Genomic DNA, 19,948 nt, shown 5'->3' with positions numbered 1-19,948 from the left:
TGATGGAGCGATGGTTTCATAATCTCAATCAAAGTTCCAAAGTCACACACAGAAAAAGTTCCCAAATTGTCATCCTAAACAAACATATCATTCCTCTTTTATCTTTCCACTTTTTTGGCCACTGCTGAATATCAAGGCTCTGTGCTGCTTCTTCCTCTGTGCAAAAAAAAAAAAAAAAAAAGTGTTTAATTAATACTTGGTTTCTGCTGATAATTACTGCAGTCACATTCAGCAGGTGACAACATTACTGGAAGCACTCCAGACCTGCTTATAGGCAGTATCTTTAATAACCTGTGTTACACTTTTAAGTGATAAAATAATGTCAATATTCACTAATTTATAGTCATCCTTATCAGTTGTACTACACCCTATGAGTACTAAGCTAAGTTCTTACAAGCTAAGAGTTTGTGACTTTCCAAAACCCTTAAAGAAACAGGCCTGAATCCCTGGCTGCATAAAGTCAGGTTGGAAGCCTCTCATAAAATCCAGGTCCTGTTCAGATTAAAATGGGACCCTTATTTACTAAAATAGGGTCAAGATCCAGTTTTTAGATTAATTTCTTCTTCTCACATAGTGGAAAGGAATTATTTGGGATGGTCACAGATATACACATGAAGGCCCGATTCAGGACTAGCTGAGGTATGGCATTAAGTATGGGGAACCACTATATCCTAAAGTTTAACAAACTTGACTGACAAATTGGTGCTAGGCCTATACTCCACTGAAGTCAATGAAAGGACTCCAGTTGCAGCACCTTTAGATCAGGGTCTTAGACCAACCTTTCAATAAAATCATGAAAAGGGCAGGGGAAATATAAAATAGACAAAAGATTTTTAAAAAGGTCCTCCCATACCCTTTTGTATCGACCCAGATTGAATACTTCCATAACCCCTGAGAAACTTCCCAGAATATTCACATTAGTCCTTTTCAGAGTTTTCCAATACTGTTTTAATCTAACTACATTTAACTGAAGTGAATGCTGAATATAGCCCTGATGCAAATTAATAAAGTCCTATTCTAAAAACAAAGTTCCCAGCATACTTTGCATTCACCTTGGTTTGACTTTGGTTAAATAATCTGAGGTCTTTCACCAAGTGCTATGGGAATAGTTTGTAGACTTCCTACCCATTACAGGTTGCCTCTCCTCCCACAAGGCAGGCAGATTGTACCATGTCTACACAGAAAACTCACCTTGCCACGAGGACCTCCCTCACAGACATTGGTTTGCTCCAGAGCTGCCTCCTAAACAGGAACCAGTGTAGCCACATCTGTATGGTGCCACAGGGTTAATTGACCATGTCTGTGAAGCATCCAGGGATGCATCCATATTGATAGTTAAAAGGCAGCCCTTCTGGAGGAGCACCTGAGTGTGTACCTGAGGACGCCACTACCAACATTAAGTTTACTGGGTAGACATGGCTAAAGCTACATTATCACAGGAGGACTACCCTTGATTTTTAAGGTTTCCATGTTAAGTAGGTCACCTATATGGCCTCTGAGTTTCTGAAAATAAGTAAATGAAAAGATGCCCACAGAAACAGTATATTTGTCAATGCCAACACAAATTAAAGCGTCCAAAAGAGTATCCTACACACCTTTTAGGTTTTGGATGTAACTTATTCATTAAGCTCCCATCATAGCCACCTCTAGTGCATTGTGTTTAGGCTCTGTATATTTTGCTGGAATATCAACCTCCCACTGAGTACTTTTGCAAGGCCGTGTTACTGCATCAGCTCTACCAGAAATTCTCTGTTTAAATATATTTATCTTTAAACCTCATGCTATGGAGTTATGAGGTTTTATTGAATGAGATATGTAAATACTGAAGGGCTTTATCTGTACACAATTAAAATTTCTGTTTCTGTTGGTTCAAAGATCCTAATGGATCAATAGACTCCAAATTGTTTTTACCTGAGTTACAAATGGCTATTGATCTAGTATCCTACGATAAGCTTGTGAAAAAATTGAAAGATTGTGGGCTTAATTGCTCAACAGTTCAGTGGGTGGGAAACTGGCTACAGGGTAGGACCCAGAGAGTTCTCATGAACGGATCTGTGTCGTCCTGGTGCGAAGTGGCCCGTGGTGTCCCTCAGGGGTCCGTGCTTGGACCGGTGCTTTCAACATCTTTATCAATGATTTGGATGTGGGGGTGAAAAGCTCACTGGCCATGTTTGCAGACAACACCAGGTTATGGGGGAGCATTATCATAGGTTGCAGATACAGGCGGACCTGGACAAGCTGGAGAGTTGGGCAGACCAGACCACATGAGGTTCAACACTCAGAAATGTAAGGTCCTCCACCTGGGGGCAAACAATCCCCAACATACTTACAGGCTCGATGGTGACAATTTGACTTGCACCACAGCTGAAAGGGACCTAGGTAGTGATCACATGAACATGAGCTGGCAGTGCGATGCTGTGGCCAGCAGGGCAAACAACACGCTAGCATGCATCAACCGATGCATTTCATGCAAAACTAGGGACATGATACTCCTACTGTACTCTGCACTGGTGAGACCACAGCAGGGGTACTGCATCCAGTTCTGAGTGCCGCACTTCAACAAGGATGTGGAAAAACTTGACAGGGTCAAGAGAAGAGCCACCTGTATGAAAAGGGACTTGCAAGACATACAAGGAGAGGCTGAGGGAGTTGGGCCTCTTCAGCCTACAGAAGAGAAGGCTGAGAGGGGACTTGGTCGTGGCTTACTGCTATATCAGGGGAATACATCAAGGGCTCGGTGAACAGCTGTTCACCAGGGCATCCCTGGGGAACACCAGGAGCAATGGATAGAAACTCCTGGAAGGCCACTTCAGGCTTAATACCAGGAAAAATTCTTTCACTGTCAAGGTGTTGAGACTGTGGAGTAAATCCTTCCAGAGGTGGTGCAGTCACCTACCCTGCAGGTTTTCAAAAGGAGACTGCACAGTCACCGCACTGGGGTCACTTGACCCCAGTTGTCTTTTCCTGCCTAGTGCAGGGAGACTGGACTCAGTGATCTACAAGGTTCCTTCCAGCCCCTAATGATCTATGAATCTATGGAATCCTCTTAGAGATTTTGGACATCAACGCCAAAAAACAAAAGAAACAATAGTAATAAGGTCAAGGTGCAATAATTTCCTTTAGAAGCCCTCAACTGAACTGATAGGAACTCATAGAGTAAATGCAATATCAGAATGGGACCAAAAAACTTCTTTTTCTGCTTGTAACTTAGTAGCTACATTTTTCTCACATACAATAAAGCATTGTAGTGGTTCTACTATTTAGCTGTGAGTGGTAAGTGACTTTACCACATGTTGTGGAAATGTATATGTGACCTTTTAAAGATGGTAAGCAGACATGAAAGGACACTTCAGATGGAAATACAAAGAAAAACCTTAGCCCTGAATAAGCGAAGTGCTCTTTCTTTATCTTCCATAACAGTTTAGCATGCTAGAAAATGGGTCTTTGTAGTCCCTCTTTGCTGTATAATATATCGTGTCTATTAAAGTTAACAGAAGTCACACATGTATGCAAGTCATCCATGTATGTATGCACTGAGAGGAAAATAAGAGCTTTTTAAACTTGCTGCAAAAGTACTACTCAAATGATGGAAAACAAAAATTCAGACTGTGTTCATTTCCTTCGCTGCCCTGCGCATGGTGACGACATTACTGGAGAAGTGAAAAGTTCATTCTCTCCTTAACTTTGTTCAGCTTTAGAAAAAAATCTCTAGAAATGTTTTGTTCTCATACAAGTTTCTTTTGGGCGGGGAGGCGGGGAGATTGTGAAACTGCCTTCTAATTGTTCCATAAATGGCTCTATGGAGAGGTGGTAAACCGCCTATCATAAAAGGTGCTGTAACAAAGAGCATGAAGTAAAATATACTCCTTTGCACAGAACTAAAATGAGGCGGCATGAGTGTGAGTGTACACATCCATAATTCATATCAGCATGAAAAACCAATGGCGCTATCTTGATGACGTTTCAGCTTCTGGCAATTCAAAGTGCTGTGGTTAATTCCAAATAAAACACAAAAACCACCTCCATTATTACTTCTAAAAGGATTGGTGTCACTTTTCTTTGTGCTAGTAAAGAGTAAGCTTTGTGATTCAACTACCAATTGCCCATCAAGTCGGCAAGATATATGTATGTGTGTGTGTGTGTGTGTGTGTGTGTGTATCTATATGTATATAAGTGTGTGTGTGTATGTGTATATCTCTGTGTGTGTGTGTGTGTGTGTAAATAATGTATGTATGTATGTATGTACGTATGTATGTATGGGGTGGGGGGAGATGAGCGGTGCAGGGTCAGTCTCAAGATCCTGCATGGGATTGGGCCATGGGGCTGATCCCATGCTGCCCCAATCTGGCCATGTGCTGCCCGCCTCCCCATTCTGGCCAGCAGGGCTCCCCATGGGTCCAGAAATTTGGCAGCAGGAGAGTTAACACTCCTACCACTTTCCAGTGCCAAATTTCCTGATCCTTAGGAAGCCCTGCTGCCCAAAAGATACAGCTTCATGGGCTGGATCTGGCCTAAGGGTTGAGTACCCTTCTTAGGTTCTTCTCCTGCCTTTATCATCATTGTGGTTAAATATTTTCAGTAATGCATCAAGTGACATGGCTAATTATTGTTACATGCTGGCTGTTTTTCCTGTTCTCCCCAGAAGGAAAAGTGTGTTTAGTGGGGTAGTTTTGTTATGCTTTTTGTTTTAACATGCATGCTATCTCTGTACATAAGAGAAGGCAAGCTCAGAGAAGCAGAAGTTGGGGAAGTTTTGTGCATGATGGTCATTTCCAAGAAATATGACCCAGGCCCTGGTTCATAGATTCATAGATGTTAGGGTCGGAAGGGACCTCAATAGATCATCGCGTCCGACCACCTGCATAGGCAGGAAAGAGTGCTGGGTCTAGATGACCCCAGCTAGATGCCTATCTAACCTCCTCTTGAAGACCCCCAGGGTAGGGGAGAGCACCACCTCCCTTGGGAGCCCGTTCCAGACCCTGGCCACTCGAACTGTGAAGAAGTTCTTCCTAATGTCCAATCTAAATCTGCTCTCTGCTAGCTTGTGGCCATTATTTCTTGTAACCCCTGGGGGCGCCTTGGTGAATAAATCCTCACCAATTCCCTTCTGTGCCCCCATGATGAACTTATAGGCAGCCACAAGGTCGCCTCTCAACCTTCTCTTGCGGAGGCTGAAGAGGTCCAGGTGCCCTAGTCTCTCCTCATAGGGCTTGGCCTGCAAGCCCTTAACCATACGAGTGGCCCTTCTCTGGACCCTCTCCAGGTTATCCACATCCCTTTTGAAGTGCAGCGCCCAAAATTGCATGCAGTATTCCAACTGCGGTCTGACCAGCGTCCAGTAGAGGGGAAGTATTACCTCCTTGGATCTGTTCGTCATGCATCTGCTGATGCACGATAAAGTGCCATTAGCTTTTCTGATGGCTTCATCACACTGCCAACTCATGTTCATCTTGGAGTCCACTAGGACTCCAAGATCCCTTTCCGCTTCCGTGCCACCCAGCAGGTCATTCCCTAGGCTGTAGGTGTGCTGGACATTTTTCCTCCCTAGGTGCAGCACTTTGCATTTCTCTTTGTTGAACTGCATTCTGTTGTTTTCTGCCCATATGTCCAACCTGTACAGATCTGCTTGTAGTTGTTCTCTGCCCTCCAGCGTGTCCACTTCTCCCCACAGTTTTGTGTCATCCACAAACTTGGACAGAGTACACTTCACTCCCTCGTCCAAGTCGCTGATGAAGATATTGAAGAGTATCGGTCCAAGGACCGAGCCCTGCGGGACCCCACTGCCCACACCCTTCCAGGTCAATACCGACCCATCCATTATGACTCTCTGGGTGCGACCCTCTAGCCAATTTGCCACCCACTGGACTGTGTAGTCATCCAAGTCACAGCCTCTTAACTTGTTCACCAGTATGGTGTGGGATACCGTATCAAAGGCCTTCCTGAAGTCTAAGTATACGACATCAACCCCTACTCCTGCATCCAGGTGTTTGGTAACCTGGTCATAAAAAGAGGCTAGATTAGTCAGACATGATCTACCTGCTACGAACCCGTGCTGGTTTCCCCTCAGCATAATTTGTCCTGCCGGGCTCTCGCAAATGTGAGCCTTGATAATTTTTTCAAAGACTTTGCCTAGGATGGAGGGGAGACTGACTGGCCTATAGTTGCCTGGGTCCTCCTTCCTCCCCTTCTTGAAAATGGGGAACACATTGGCCCTTTTCCAGTCCTCCAGGACCTGGCCTGTGTGCCATGAGTGTTCAAATATTCCCGTCAGTGGCTGTGCAATGACGTCAGCCAGTGCCTTCAGTACCCTCAGATGGAGCTCATGGTTCTTATTCTCCAATTATTTTTCATTCTGACCATGCTTGGCTGATTTAATAAACATCTATATGTAGAATGGCAGACTTTATTACAGTTCTCATCTGCTTAGCACAGATAACAGCAGGCCTCTAGTGACTACTGTTGCAAGAATAAACTGCTTCTGTCTACGACTGGCAATTGTCTTCAAGACAAGTATGAATGCCTCAGCCCCTTGGCTGGACTCAATCAAACATACATCCCCACCATGTTCCAACGGTTATATAGAATATGTAAAGTAATAGAAGAGGGGACATGCGTGAAGGAAACTTATGTTCTGGTTTCAAGATGACTTCAAGTGACATTTGTGTTTAGTATGACACTCTCTCTTCTTGCTTTAGGATCTTTTATGTGGGACAGAGAAGAGGCTGTTGCTTGCACACAGCTGGCTGTAGACCTTAGGAAGTGCCGATGACTCTTACGAAACCTGTTATGTTTGGTGGTTTGCAGTGTGTCATGTATGTTTTCTTATGTTTTACTGTACTAATATAGCATGTGTGGTCTCCTGCTCAGCAGTCTTTCCTGCCCAGAGCAGGGGGGCTGGACCTGATGATCTCACAAGGTCCCTTCCAGCCCTAAATTTCTGTGAATCTGTGAAAGCCCATGTTAAGCTATATTCATTTGTCATTTCTTTCCCTATATAAAATATGTTATGCTATCTACGTATATCTTTTCATTTGGACTCAGTATGAGGCATCCATACTTCAAGACAATTGCCAGTCCCAGACACAAGCAGAAGGAAATATTATTGGGTTGGGCACCCCAAGACGTTGTCTGATTGCAATGGGGAATCAACTCTGCAACAGAGAGGCAACTGAGGAAAACAGCCCTTTAGCCACAGTGGCTCCAAGTACCTTAGGTAGACCAGAAATTTTTAGAGAATCCTGACCCACAAGCAGGTTTTTTTGGTTTGTTGTTGAGTTGGGGGGGTTTTGGCAGGCGACGTGGGGAGTGGCTGATTGGAAATAATGTAGGAAGCTTGCTGTGGGCTATGCTTTGTCTTTTGGGTCCCAGGAGTTGGATGTTCAATAACGCCAGCAGGCAGGGCTGGCAGCATCAACAGGAAGGCTGAATTCTGGAGATACTGCCAGGTTGAGGAGAGCTGAGGTGTAGCTAGATGAGAGAGTAAGAAACTTTACTTGTTTTGGTTTTGTGTGGTCGGTTTTGCTGGAATAATTCTTTAATAACATTTTTTCAATTCTTTTCATTTAAAAACAATCTGACAAGTTTTATAAATGATGCTGTATGTTGAGGCCAAAGCTCAGGCACAAAGAGTTGTACCTTGCCCTGAAGACATCAAAACCTAATTGCATCTGATAGAGAGTCTGTAGCCGGAGAACTCACCCAAGAGCGCCTCCAAGAGCCTCCCCCTGGCCTCCATCGGTTTCAGTGCTCGTCTTGAATGCTGTAGCCATCTTGTACCCTCAAAGAAACCTCTGTATGGCTACACTACAGACAGCTGAGTTCACTTTAAATGAACTACCTCAGGTACTGGAAGTAGCCATGGCAGTACACAGCTCCCAGCAAGCTTTGCTAATTTACCCTGCTTCTGCTTTCCTTTGGGCTCCTCAACTATGCAGCAAGGCTGTTTTCAGTACTCACCTGAGCTGCAATATCCCTATACTTTGGGCCTTGTTACATGGTAAATGTAGGCAGCTTCTGGAGTTCTTAACCCCTGGACTGGCTGCACGTTAACATCATTTAAATGTCTTAAGGCACTCATTATTCAGCTTAGAGTTACACCATTCCAGGACAGGATTATTTCCAATCCACCAAGCTGTTTTCCTGTTCCATTACCATATAGCCACTTCCCGTAGCTATTCCACCCAAATTGAAGTCCTTCAGTATCCCAGAATACTCTGAGTGCTGCAGGGCCTGATCCTTTTTTCCCCCAGAGTGCCCAGCAGCTGAAGTGCCTCTCACTGCTGCCCAGACCGGCTCGGAGCAAGCGAGCTCCGGGGTTGCAGCCCTGGAACACTCTGGTCTTGCTGAAACGGACACAGCGTCTCTGCACTGAGAACAGAGCTGTCTGGACTTAAGTCCTGCTAGCCCTGATCTCAGTGTGGAGCCACCACGTCCATTTCAGCAAGACCAGAGAGCATCAGGGAAATTGCTTCTCTGTCTCACTAAAACTGAGATAGTGGTGGGCCCAGTCTCTGCCAGGCTGGGTCCTGCTCCTGCTCACCAAGCCTCTAGTGAGAAGTCACAGCTGTGCAGTGTAGTGGGCAAACTGAGTTATGTAAAGACTTTTAGCCATAATCCAGGCCTTCCCAGAACTAAGCAACAAACTTGAACAGAGTGCCTTTAAGCACTGGGAAAAGTGAGTGCTGGGCACTAGGTGAGCAAAGGACAGCAGTTTCCCCAGAAGGAATACAGTTGACACAGTGCCAGGGGATCGGTGCACCACGTAAGGAATGCATGGCACAGAGCCAGAGCATTGGGCAATTTGGGAATGGAGAAGTTATAGAAGTGATGGACAAACAAAGGAACACACGTGTGTGTGCTGTGTTGCCGCGTTGGGGAGACAGGAACAACCTTGGACTTCTTGTTTGAACAATGAGGAATCCAGAAACTAACATCCCACACACCCAGCAAGGGATCAGGATCTGAGGCCGGTACCACCAAAGGTCGCTGCTATAATGCCTGAAGGAACTGCTTGCCAGGTCATCTTGCATGGAAGAATACTTGTAATAAGCCTAGGGGTTAGTATTAAAAGTTCACTTGGTACCAAATCAGACATGGGGCTTTGCCAATCTTTGGGGGTCTCTGGTAAAAGGAATCCTAGGGGCAACATGCAGGTGAAGGGCAGTCAGAGCAGGTTTTTTGACTTGCTGTGCGATTGCTCTACTAAGCTGATTAACATTTGTTCGGCTTACAGTGCAAGGTCTAACAAGGCCCATGATGCAGTCAGTAGATATTCTTGAGAAAAAGTCACTAGAGCCAAACTCACTGAACAGTTTTTAAGCTGTGGACCAGCAGCCACAAATTAAAGCCAAGCTTGATCCAGAGTTTGGTTTAACACAAACACTAATGCTGCAGGGTTGAACCTCTTCTGGAGCTATTCTAGGGTCAACAATAAGATATTTCATTACATTCAAAGATGAATCTGAGCATTGATCAAGTGCCCAAATGTCCACCCAGTGCTCCATCCAACTGGAGAACAAATTTATCCATCGCACGGGATGTGAGAGTTTATATTAGCCGGTGTAAGCTGCCATGCAGGGCCTTGCACTCAACAGAGCTCTGATCTGGAAAAGATACCAATTCCCAGTCATGGAAATGAGGAGAGTATTAATTTGCTCCTGTTTTTGCCCTGGTGAATCAATGTGCACTCTTTTTAAATTGGGCTGTTAACCATTTACAGAGTGGATTGAAGCTTCTTACTCACACTGTGTATCTTAAAGGAGGGACTGGTTTCTGGCAATGCACAATCACTGTGCTACCTCTACCATATGATAAAGCTTGGACTTTAAATAGAATGTCATTACAAAGGAATTTGATTTCAGCCTACATGCAGATGGTAAAAAAAGGTACTTTAGATATGGATATTTGCTAACTGATAACTGGCTCTCACTACCATATGCAACAAGGAAATATGAGAGTGTTATAAAGGAGCCCTGAACCTGATCAGGTTCTATTTTCTAAAAGAGAATCAGAGACTATTCACACCTAGCAGGAAAATAAAAGTGAGCAAAGATGTCCAAACTGGAAACTGCAATGGGAATGATCATTGCTGTCTTTGACAGGTATGCAGCAACTGAAGGCAATAAGCTAACCCTTACTAAAGCAGAACTGAAGACTCTCCTGGAAAAAGAGCTCCCTAACTTCTTGGAGGTAAGATGATATTTTAGTATAATTTCTGTATGACAAACTGAAAGCTTTTCCTGTGTAAAGAGAAACACTCCCAGTGCTTTGTGTTCTGGGCTATGTCCTGAAATCATTGGTGTTGTAGGAAAACAAGTAGGTACCTTTTAGATCATCATGTGGACAAGGTGGCTTTTAAAAGGAAGACCCATCACAGCACTGAACTACAATATCATTCCCATTTATCAGTACTATCATCTATTTTTCTAGTGATCAGAGCAGTGGCAGTGATATAGAATACTTCAGAAGTCATCTGCTCCTGCTGTTTACTCCGCAGCAGAATTTGTAATCTCAATATGATGCTACTGTTAACTGCTGTGAAGGGATTCTGCTGTTAGCAATCGAGGATGAAGCAAACAAATGGGGAATCTTTCCATAAAGCGATTTATACCAGACTTATAACTGTGGTATCTGAGCATGTACACAAAAAAATTATATAAAGAACAGCAGCAGTAGATGAACTTAGAAAATTCTGTTTAGCAAATGATTTTAATACAGTAATAATTAAAAGAAACTAAATAACTAAAGAATGTTTCATAGAATATGAGCATTGTATTATCAGGAGGTGCTTTTCAATGGTTATACTTTATAGTTGTCTCTGCCTCTGTACAAATCCACAAATTCTGCTCTTACATACCTTGCTGCTGTATTAAAGAGTCTGCATTTCTGTAGATGCAGAATCTTTCCCATAACTGCAAATGTCTGGAGTAGATCCAAGGGGACGCTTTTGGCTCTGTGGTGCATATACAGTGAGCTCTCTGAATTCAGTGGCACATCAGCGTAGCTCTTGCTGGAACTCTACATCTAGCATAAGCTCTGAGTTCATCCACTGATTTGTCAGCTCTGGCTGGAACTCCTGCTGTTATGCAGCTCCAGAGCCCAGGGGGTGTGTGTCACTTTTGTTGCTCCCTTCTTTTCCCCTGTTGCTGAATTCAAATAGGGGCTAGAAGGGGCTGGGAACCAATCAGAAGGGAGGGCAGTCATGGCAGCATCAATCCATTGGACTCCAGAACCATGCAAGAGCAGGGGATTCAGCCAGAGCCCATGCCAATCTGCTGGTGAGCTCAAAGAGCTCGCAGCACGTGCCACACAGCCAAAGGACATGTGGCCACATACCCCTCACCGTGATCCTGGATCCACCCAAGTAGATATCTAGGATTAAATGTTAGTAAGTGGCTTCTGTTGTCCACCCTTGTGACATTGAATGTACAAAACCTGTCCATAAGTAATCATCTAATTAGAGCACCAAGACCTGTGCATTTGATGTATTCTAAACAGGCAGTAGCAGAGCTCTGCAGCTGCCCCATGACAGCAGGCTGCCCCCCACTCCACAGCAGTCACTGCCAGCTCTCACTGCACTGCATTGGGTGCATGGAGCAGGGCACTGCTGGAGCTCAGGGGTTATGGGAGGCTGGCCCAGTCTGGGGCTCTCTGGGGCTGGCTATGCTCTCTGTTCCCCAAGGCTTGGTGGGGCAGCAGGGCAGGGTGCCCACCCAGATGGGCTCAGTGCTAGTGGAGAAAGGAGCCCTTGGTCACTGTTGCTGGACCAGGGGGCTGAAGACTGGGGGAAATAGAATAGCTGGGGGTGTGAGAGCTCACAGACAGAAGCGGGGGGCACCACTGCATCCTGGGATACTGGAGAACTTCAACTTGATCGATGCATCTGTGAGCAGTGGCCACAGCTTAATGGAACAGGAGCTGGGTTGCCAGAATCAGAGATAATCTTGCCCTGAAGTGGCATAACTTTGAACCGCATAACAAATACTTTAAGCCACTTTCAGGTGTTGATAACCTAGGGGTTAAGAGCTCCATGAGTTGCCCAAAGTTACCATCTAACAAGGCCCTAAGAAGTGACTAATCATTACATTCAGGACTGAAGTTAAAATAACTTCCAAAGCAAGAAGAAAAGTCCTTTCCTGTAAGCCAATGAGATTAACTCCACATGTTCACATGCAGAACTGGGTAAAATACAAGGGGCGGGGAAAGCATTTGCAAATACTCATTTGACAGACACATATTATCACTAGAAAATAAGTTATAATTAAAATCCCATTATTTGGGGTTTCTTAATATTTATGAGTACATTTTTGTTTACAAGAATGTTCTCAGAAATAGGGTGCTCTAAATATTCATGCAAATATACATTTTCACCAATATTCACACCTGTGCTGGCTGACCGCCATCTTGAAAGGTCTTTGTGAATCAATCAATTGCAGAGCAGAAAAAAAGCAGCATAGGATATAAGTAACAAAAGTACATTATTAAGAGAGCACACTGAAATTAACACCAACATCAACGTCCATAAGTAATCCAGAAACTGGTTCATAAGCAATTCATGGAATAATTTCAGATTTCCAAATTCATAAAAATGGAAACATTTCTTTGCAAATAATTTGCAAACTTTGAAGGGATCAATATTCATCAGACATTGTTAAATGGGGTCTAGCCATATACCTACATGCTTGATGATTTTGGCATGTCTTGGCTTATACTTTAATCCTTCTAGTTTTTTAAATGGAAGATTGTATAAAATAAAATAATTGCAATTTAACTAATTAAAGCATGATGTCACAAGCACCTCTGATTTCCATTATGCTGGTACATATTTTCAGTTCACAGTAAAACTCCAAGATACTTACATAACTTCATAAAACTATAAAATCAGACTTTTGTTAGGCTACAAAAAAAATTTTCAGTTAATTATATTTTATGCTCTACTGCCATCCTCTGTTTATTTTGAAAACTGCAATAAGAGCATTAGAGTTAGTTAAAACCTAGAATCAAGAAAGGCCTCTATAAGCTTTTTTTTTTTTTTAATTTGCAGCTGAACATTTTATCAGTGTCAATTTTTCTGGATTCTCTTGTGCTTAATTTTAGGCTGCAGATGAAAATTGCAAGTAATTTGTGGTTCATCAATTTGCTTTATGAAAGGTTGGGGGGAAAGGGGCATTGCTAATGAACTGTTTTTCATCCCATAATTCAGTTAGCTTTACAGTTAGCTGTCATGTGCAACCACAGCTTCTGTACACCAACCAACCTATTCACGGCACCAGGTTTAGCTGGAATGCCTGAGAGAGCAATCCCAGCATGTTCACAGGGGGAGGCTGTAGACAGCTCATTCTCAGTAAATGTACCTCACTTTGTTCCTACAGTTAGTCCAAGAGAGCTTGTCTATAGAACTACCAGCCTGTGTATTATATTATGGACCTTTCTGGGAGGGACAGATTGCATTTCCCCAACTGAATTAAATTCCTTTAGCATTTTGCAAATTTGATCATTACACATTTTTTTTAAAGTAAATAGTGTTTATGCATCTTCAGGCATACAGCATGCATTTAGACTAAACAAATACATTTAAAGGAAAGATTTGGCTCAAAAACCTTTGCAATACAGAAAAAAAATTACCTTAGCGGAAGCCAGTGGGAATTTTGCTGCAGACTTCAATATGTTGGAAAATGTGGTTTTCTAATACTATTCTTTCTTCAAAAAGATACACCACTCTCCTGATGAAGTTAGTCTTGCGCTAGCATATACATTGCTCAAGTAACAAAGCTTAGCAGAACATGCTGTAAGCTAGGGCTGCACGAAGCTTCGGTCACCGATTCGATTCGGTGGAGATTCGGCCCAATTTGGTGGCTGAATCTCCAATTTCAAATCAAATAAGGAGACCCTTTAATCTTTCTGAATTGAATCAGAACCCTCCAAATTGATTTAGAGTAAAAAAGATTCGATAATTTGGACATAGACGCAGCTTTAAATGTTTTTTTCTACATACCTCAAAGTACGAGGTGGCTCATGAATACCAAGATGGTGGGGCAGATTGAGTGTCCCACAGGAGCACTGGAGGGGAGAGTCTCAGTGTGCTCGGCAGCAGACCCAGAAGTGGACCAGAAGCACTTCCAGTCCACTCCCAGGTCTGCCAGAGAGCATGCGGGGGCCCCTCCCCCACGTCTCCCCAGCTCAGTGTCTGGTGCCTCCTGGGACTGGGGGGGCACCTGGGGTCCCCCCCATAGCCAATTGCTGAGCCAGAAAGGTACGGGGGGGATCCCCACCACATGCTTAGCAGTGGACCTGCAAGTGGACCAGAAGTACTTCTGATCCACTTCTGGCTTCACTGCCAAGCACACGGGCCCCTACCCCCCCACCCCGCCCCGCCCCGCCCTGCCCTCGTGTGGGACGCATCTGCCCCACCATCACGCGTTCATGATCTGCGTCTGGTACCTCGAGGTATGTAGAAAAAAATATTTAAAGCTGTGTCTATGGCCCAATTGCTGATTCTATGAATCAGCATTGAATCTCAGATTCAGATTTGGCCGAATCGAATCAGGGGCAATGATCCAAATCAATTAATCAAATCGCTGGTCCCAATTCGGGCCTAATCCAAATCAAATATGGCCCATTTCGCACACCCTTACTGTAGGCAAAATGAAAACAAAGCCCTGGGGAACTCGGCATGGATTTTTTTTCTTCAAAGGATAATATTAGAAATCAAAACAAGGTAATTGAAGCAATAGGAGCAATGGAAAAGCTTGATGTTCAAACCCAGCCTTGTAGCCATCATGCACATACCTCTATCTTTTGAGTGGCTTTTTCAGTCTTTTCCCAAACTGCCTTGGAAAAGGTAGCGAAGATGAGCTGAGGTTAATTGCTGGTTCGTGGTGAAGGAGGCAGTGCCTCTTCTCCACCCAAATCCCACGTGAGTACTAAGATATCTGGGTCCACAGTAGTTCTCTTGTTCAATCAATTTATAATTGTGGTGTTGCCTTATGATCTCAAAGCAAACTACTGGTCTTGTTACAGTCTGCTCCTTTTCTTTTGTAGTCGGCAAAAGACAAGGATGCTCTTGACAAAATCCTGAAGAACCTGGATGAAAATAGAGATTCTGAAGTAGACTTCAATGAATTTGTCGTCTTTGTGGCAGCCATGACTTCCTGCTGTCATAAATACTTTGAGCAGAAAGGACCAAAATGATTGAAGAACAGCTTGTATATGAATCTGAGGTTATTCTGTATTCCGCATGTTAATATTATTGATACCTTTCTTTGTTCCATGTACTAAGATACTTTTACAGGCAAACTAGGGAGTAAAAATATCTCCTACTCTGTTTATTATCCTGCCTTGAATGATAATAAATTTTTAATGATTCTATTACTTGTGTCATTTGGTCTTTGTGTTTTTCCAAAAATATATCACTTATACACCTTTTCTTTCTAAAAGACTAGTCTTACACTTCTGGGTGAAAATCATCCCAGTGCAGTGAGTCCTCAGAGCTGTAACAGCCATTAGAGCACTGTACCAATTGAATCAGTATTTTCACTAAGGCATAGACTATAGAGATTCAAATTATTGAGGATTACAATCTACAACTATTATTCTATTTTTATATAATATAAAATTATTATAAAATTAATTAAATAGCTATGGAATGTATATATATAAAAGCAATACCACCCTCTACTGCAGTTATTTCAGTACAAGTGTGCATAGACCAATAACCATTTTTCTCAGAAGAGTATTTGCTTTACTGATATAAGGTATTGTATAATTGTATAAATGCATCCACAGTAAGGATTGTGCATTAAAACAAATTTCAGTGGAAGAAAGGAAGAAGGTTTAATTCTTTCAGTACAGAAGCTGTGGCTAGACTAAACCTAACTTACTTTTTTTACTAGACTAGGCCTTTTGCTTCCGTAACAAGCAACGGAAGAAGGACTACTGTAGATGGATACTGAGTTTTTCAGGCAACTGGGTGGAGAACAATGACTAACTTCTCTGGCTTGTAAAGACCCAAACAATCATGTAAATAATGATACTTTGACCCTTCTTCCCAAGATGGATTACAAAAAATAATGCATTTTAATTTATCTTCATGACCTTTCTGCTGTACTAGCTCCACTTTTTACCCAAGAAGAAGTTAGAGCCATATTTGCATGTGCAAGGTATGCATATACATTTTCAAACGCTCCTTGAATCATAATAAAATACTCTTGTAATGAATTGATTTGCCTACTTGTGCATGGGTAGGAGAGAGAATTAGTTTTTACTGAACCAAGTGCAACTCCTCAAGTTCATGTCATAGTCCAACAGCAAAATGAATGAGAAATGAGCAAAAAATGAATGAACCTGTTCAATCTAAGGTTCATTACCCTAAGCATTGTGAATGGAAAACAACTGCAACAGAAGTACGTATATTCACATTGTTCTGAAACTCTGGCTCAAGGTGACACAAAGAGTCATTGACAGGGGCACAAGTCTCCTTAAACCTAGGCATGTCTCTTAACTACAAAATAATTTTTTTCCTTCTCCTGCTGAGTCTTGGCAGGGTGAATTATCTGCCACCTGGCCCAAATAAATCCTACTTCAACTCTTAATTTTGCCAGTATTCTGTAGCAAAGCAGGGTCATTGGCATGTGTACTAATACTCAAAGCCTCAAATTCAGGAGCAAGCTAAGAGCAGTAGGAATATACTTGGCTTCTGTTTAAATGAGATTTCCCTCCCTTTGCCTGTGCACCCTTCCTCAAGTAGCCCACAGGTTGGATACACAAATTCACCTTCCAGGAGAAAATTCACCTTCTTCATGTATGTGACAGAGCATTCCACGGTCTTTGCTTCTACCTGGCATCTTTCTACCAATAAGCAATTACAAGTCTCCTACTGCACAAAGGAAAGTGACCATTCACAAGACTGGTTTTTATACATGCATCACATTCTAATAAAATACCATTGCAATGAATTGGTGAGTCTGCCTGTGCGAGTGAGAGAGAATAATTCACTTCATCACTAGGATGAAGTACAACTCCTCAGTGTATCCTATTCCACACTCCGTTAATAGCAAATAGAGATATCCCTTTAGCAAAAATGATAAAGACCTGTTCTTTAGAGCAGGATGATCTAAGTTTTATCACTATCACTGCACAGCTGCAAGTGACTAGAATATAGAGCATAAGGACAACTGTAAGTTCCTAGGTTGCCGTGGCTGTCTGCATCATCACGTATTGAACAGCCATGCCAACCAACCAATGCCCTTACACCTCAGAGTTAACTATCTGTTAACAGCCTTACTGTGGTATGCTGATTTTCTTTATGCTGCCTGTGGAGATAACAAGTGTAATGATATCATGTGTAAATGAATAAAATGCACATCTATTCAGGGATTGCAACCCTGTCTCCTGTGCAAACCTCTCTGGGCTTCTGGATGTATGAGCTACATCTCTCAAGTTTTAAACCAACTTGTTCCTTCCTACTGATAGATACACAGTTCACCACATCACCTTATTGTAACAAAATCTTACTGACCCTGACATGTTACACGCACCTTTCATGTCTTCACACATACACTATCACCATTTTTCCACCCTATACTTATACATATGAAATTATATATTAACCTCAATTACGGCAGTCTATCTTGATAATGTGTAAAACAGATCTGATATCACTTGAATTTACTTCAGTATACCTTATCTTTTTTTTTTTCTATCTAGCATTGGTGTTTATCAGGAAGCTCCATTTGCTATCAATATTTATCTTGATATTGTAATAAAGAAAAATGCTTTTATACCACTGAGTGGCACTAAATGCAACTTTTTTATTACCCAGGGAGCAAACAAAAGTTACTATATCATTATTAAGCTAAGTGGATCAGCAGGAATTTAAAGCAAGCTTTCCTTTAAGACTAAGAATTTCAGATTTGTTTTTCCTAATCTCTAGTCCTTTTAAACAAAAGTTACATATTCCACAACTTCCAGGTCAGTTCACAGGTAATGAGCAGCCCGCTCATCAGCTGAGTCATGTGGGATCTGAGCACCTCTGAAAAATGGGTACAATAAGGGCCTAAATATGGGTGTAGGTGCCCAATTCTAGACATACAAGTAAAATACCTGCTGTAATTTTTTCTAGGAAAGCATTAAAATAAAGAGCTGGCATACTTTAGCTATACTTTTCTCAAGAAAAGTAATGCTAGCTTAAATAATGAGCCAAATGTTTTGGGTTTTTTTTGGCTATTTCACTTCTTGTCTGCTCCTCAAAGAAGCCAATGCTCTAAACCAGGCTTGTTCAACATACAGCCCGAGGGCCACCATGCGGCCCGCCAAGGCATTTTCTGTGGCCCGCGGTGCTGCAACAGGAAATGAAAGTAAACACAGTTTACTTTCGTTCCCACCCCTTGTCCCTCCCCCAGCCCCTCAGCAGCTTCCTAAGGGTTGCGGAAGGGCTGGGGAAGGGACAAGGTTCCCACACGCACCACATCAGCTTGACATTGCCGACGCATTGCTTGTGGGAAGAGGAGTAGCCGTGTGCCTCTCGGGACAGGATGAGCCCAGCCGGAGCAGCAGGGGCTCAGCTGCACTTTCCCTTACCTGCGCTGGTCAGTCCCGAGCGGCACATGCCTCCACCACCGCTTCTGCTGACTGGTGCTGACCTGGCTGGCCTCCTCCCATCCCCAGCAGCACGTGGGAAGCTGGCTTCAGCTGCATGCTGCTTTTCCTGGCCGGTGCCGACCCAGCTGGGCAGGGCAGCATTCGGCTGAAGCTGGCTTCCCACGTGCTGCTAGGGATGCCCAGCTGGGTCGGCACTGGCCAGCAGAAGCGGTGGTGAAACCTCCTGCCTTTTGGGACCAGCTGGCACAGGTCGGGGGAAAGTGCAGCAGCACGTGGGGAAGCCACCGCTTGATAGGGGATGGGATGGGCTGGCCGGGCTGCACCAGGGAGAGAAAGCTGTGGCTGAGTCCCCTGCAGCTGTGCTGTATGCTCCTTTAAGACTGAACAATATGCTCAAGAATAGAGCATGAACGATCTGGGCTCCAACGTAAATTTGGAGCAGGTAAAAATCTTTGTAAAAATACTGTCCAGTGTTTAGATTGTGTTTGCTTCTGTTTCTCTTTGTGCCGGATTGGGGGTTCAACTTGTTACTACTTGTTAAAGATGTGTTACTAACAAGTTATTAATTCAATAAAAGTAAATCTTCTTGAAGATTATTCTCAAAAATGCCCATATTTTGTTGCTTTGATTAGTTTCCACTCTGGCTGGTATCTTTTCCACATTTGATCTATTGACTTGCATTATGCTTCTTTCATTCATTGAGAAGTGAATAGAAGCAAAAGTGTTTATTTTAGTCAAGTGTTTGGGATTATTTCATTCTTGCTTTTATATTGTTTTTAGTTTTTATTTTAAACCACATTTCCAGACCGATTTCATTGTCACTTCCTGCAACTTCACTGGTGTCAAAGGTCACGTGACATCACTTCCTGATGTGATGCCACTTCCTGTGAGGTCTTTGAATATGGCTCGCCGGCCCACTGGGTGATAAAAAGTTTGTGATCTGGCCCCACATTCAAAAAGGTTGGACACCCCTGCTCTAAACCAACCAGCCACTGCTTGATTTAACAAAAGCTGCTTATGAACCTTCAGTTAGAAGTGAAACTAATTATACTAATAATCTGACTCTCTTGTCTGTCTGTAACAGCTGCTTTTTCAAATTTTCAAGGATATACTTCCAAAGCTCAAATCAGTCCTTGAGCCCTCTAATCTGATCCCACCAACAGTCTTTCTCTGGGCTCAGAAACACAAACTGTAATGCCCCGAGTGCTTTTGCTTTCCAGGGCTCAGGCAAAAGCAAACAGTCCATATGCACACACCTGTAACATGTGCCCAGCAACTGTGGAGATATCCTTCAGGGTCAATTCTCTTGTACAGACCTCAAGACCGCTTCTAATACCCTCACTACTTTGGT

General features: G+C 43.1%; 1 protein-coding gene across 1 annotated transcript; it reads left to right on the top strand.

The window, feature by feature from the left end:
- The first annotated feature begins 9,946 nt into the window (after positions 1–9,946).
- Positions 9,947–15,316, top strand: S100P (S100 calcium binding protein P). Its single transcript, XM_006258908.4, has 2 exons — positions 9,947–10,188; positions 15,040–15,316. Exons 1-2 carry the CDS (start codon positions 10,051–10,053, stop codon positions 15,187–15,189), a joined length of 288 nt encoding a protein of 95 aa, XP_006258970.1. The 5' UTR covers positions 9,947–10,050; the 3' UTR covers positions 15,190–15,316.
- The last annotated feature ends 4,632 nt before the right edge of the window (positions 15,317–19,948 follow it).

The sequence above is a fragment of the Alligator mississippiensis genome, chromosome 2 (assembly GCF_030867095.1).
Source record: "Alligator mississippiensis isolate rAllMis1 chromosome 2, rAllMis1, whole genome shotgun sequence".
NCBI lineage: Eukaryota > Metazoa > Chordata > Crocodylia > Alligatoridae > Alligator > Alligator mississippiensis.
The sequence above is the reverse complement of the archived record's forward strand: the minus strand, read 5'-3'. Positions and strand labels throughout refer to the sequence as shown.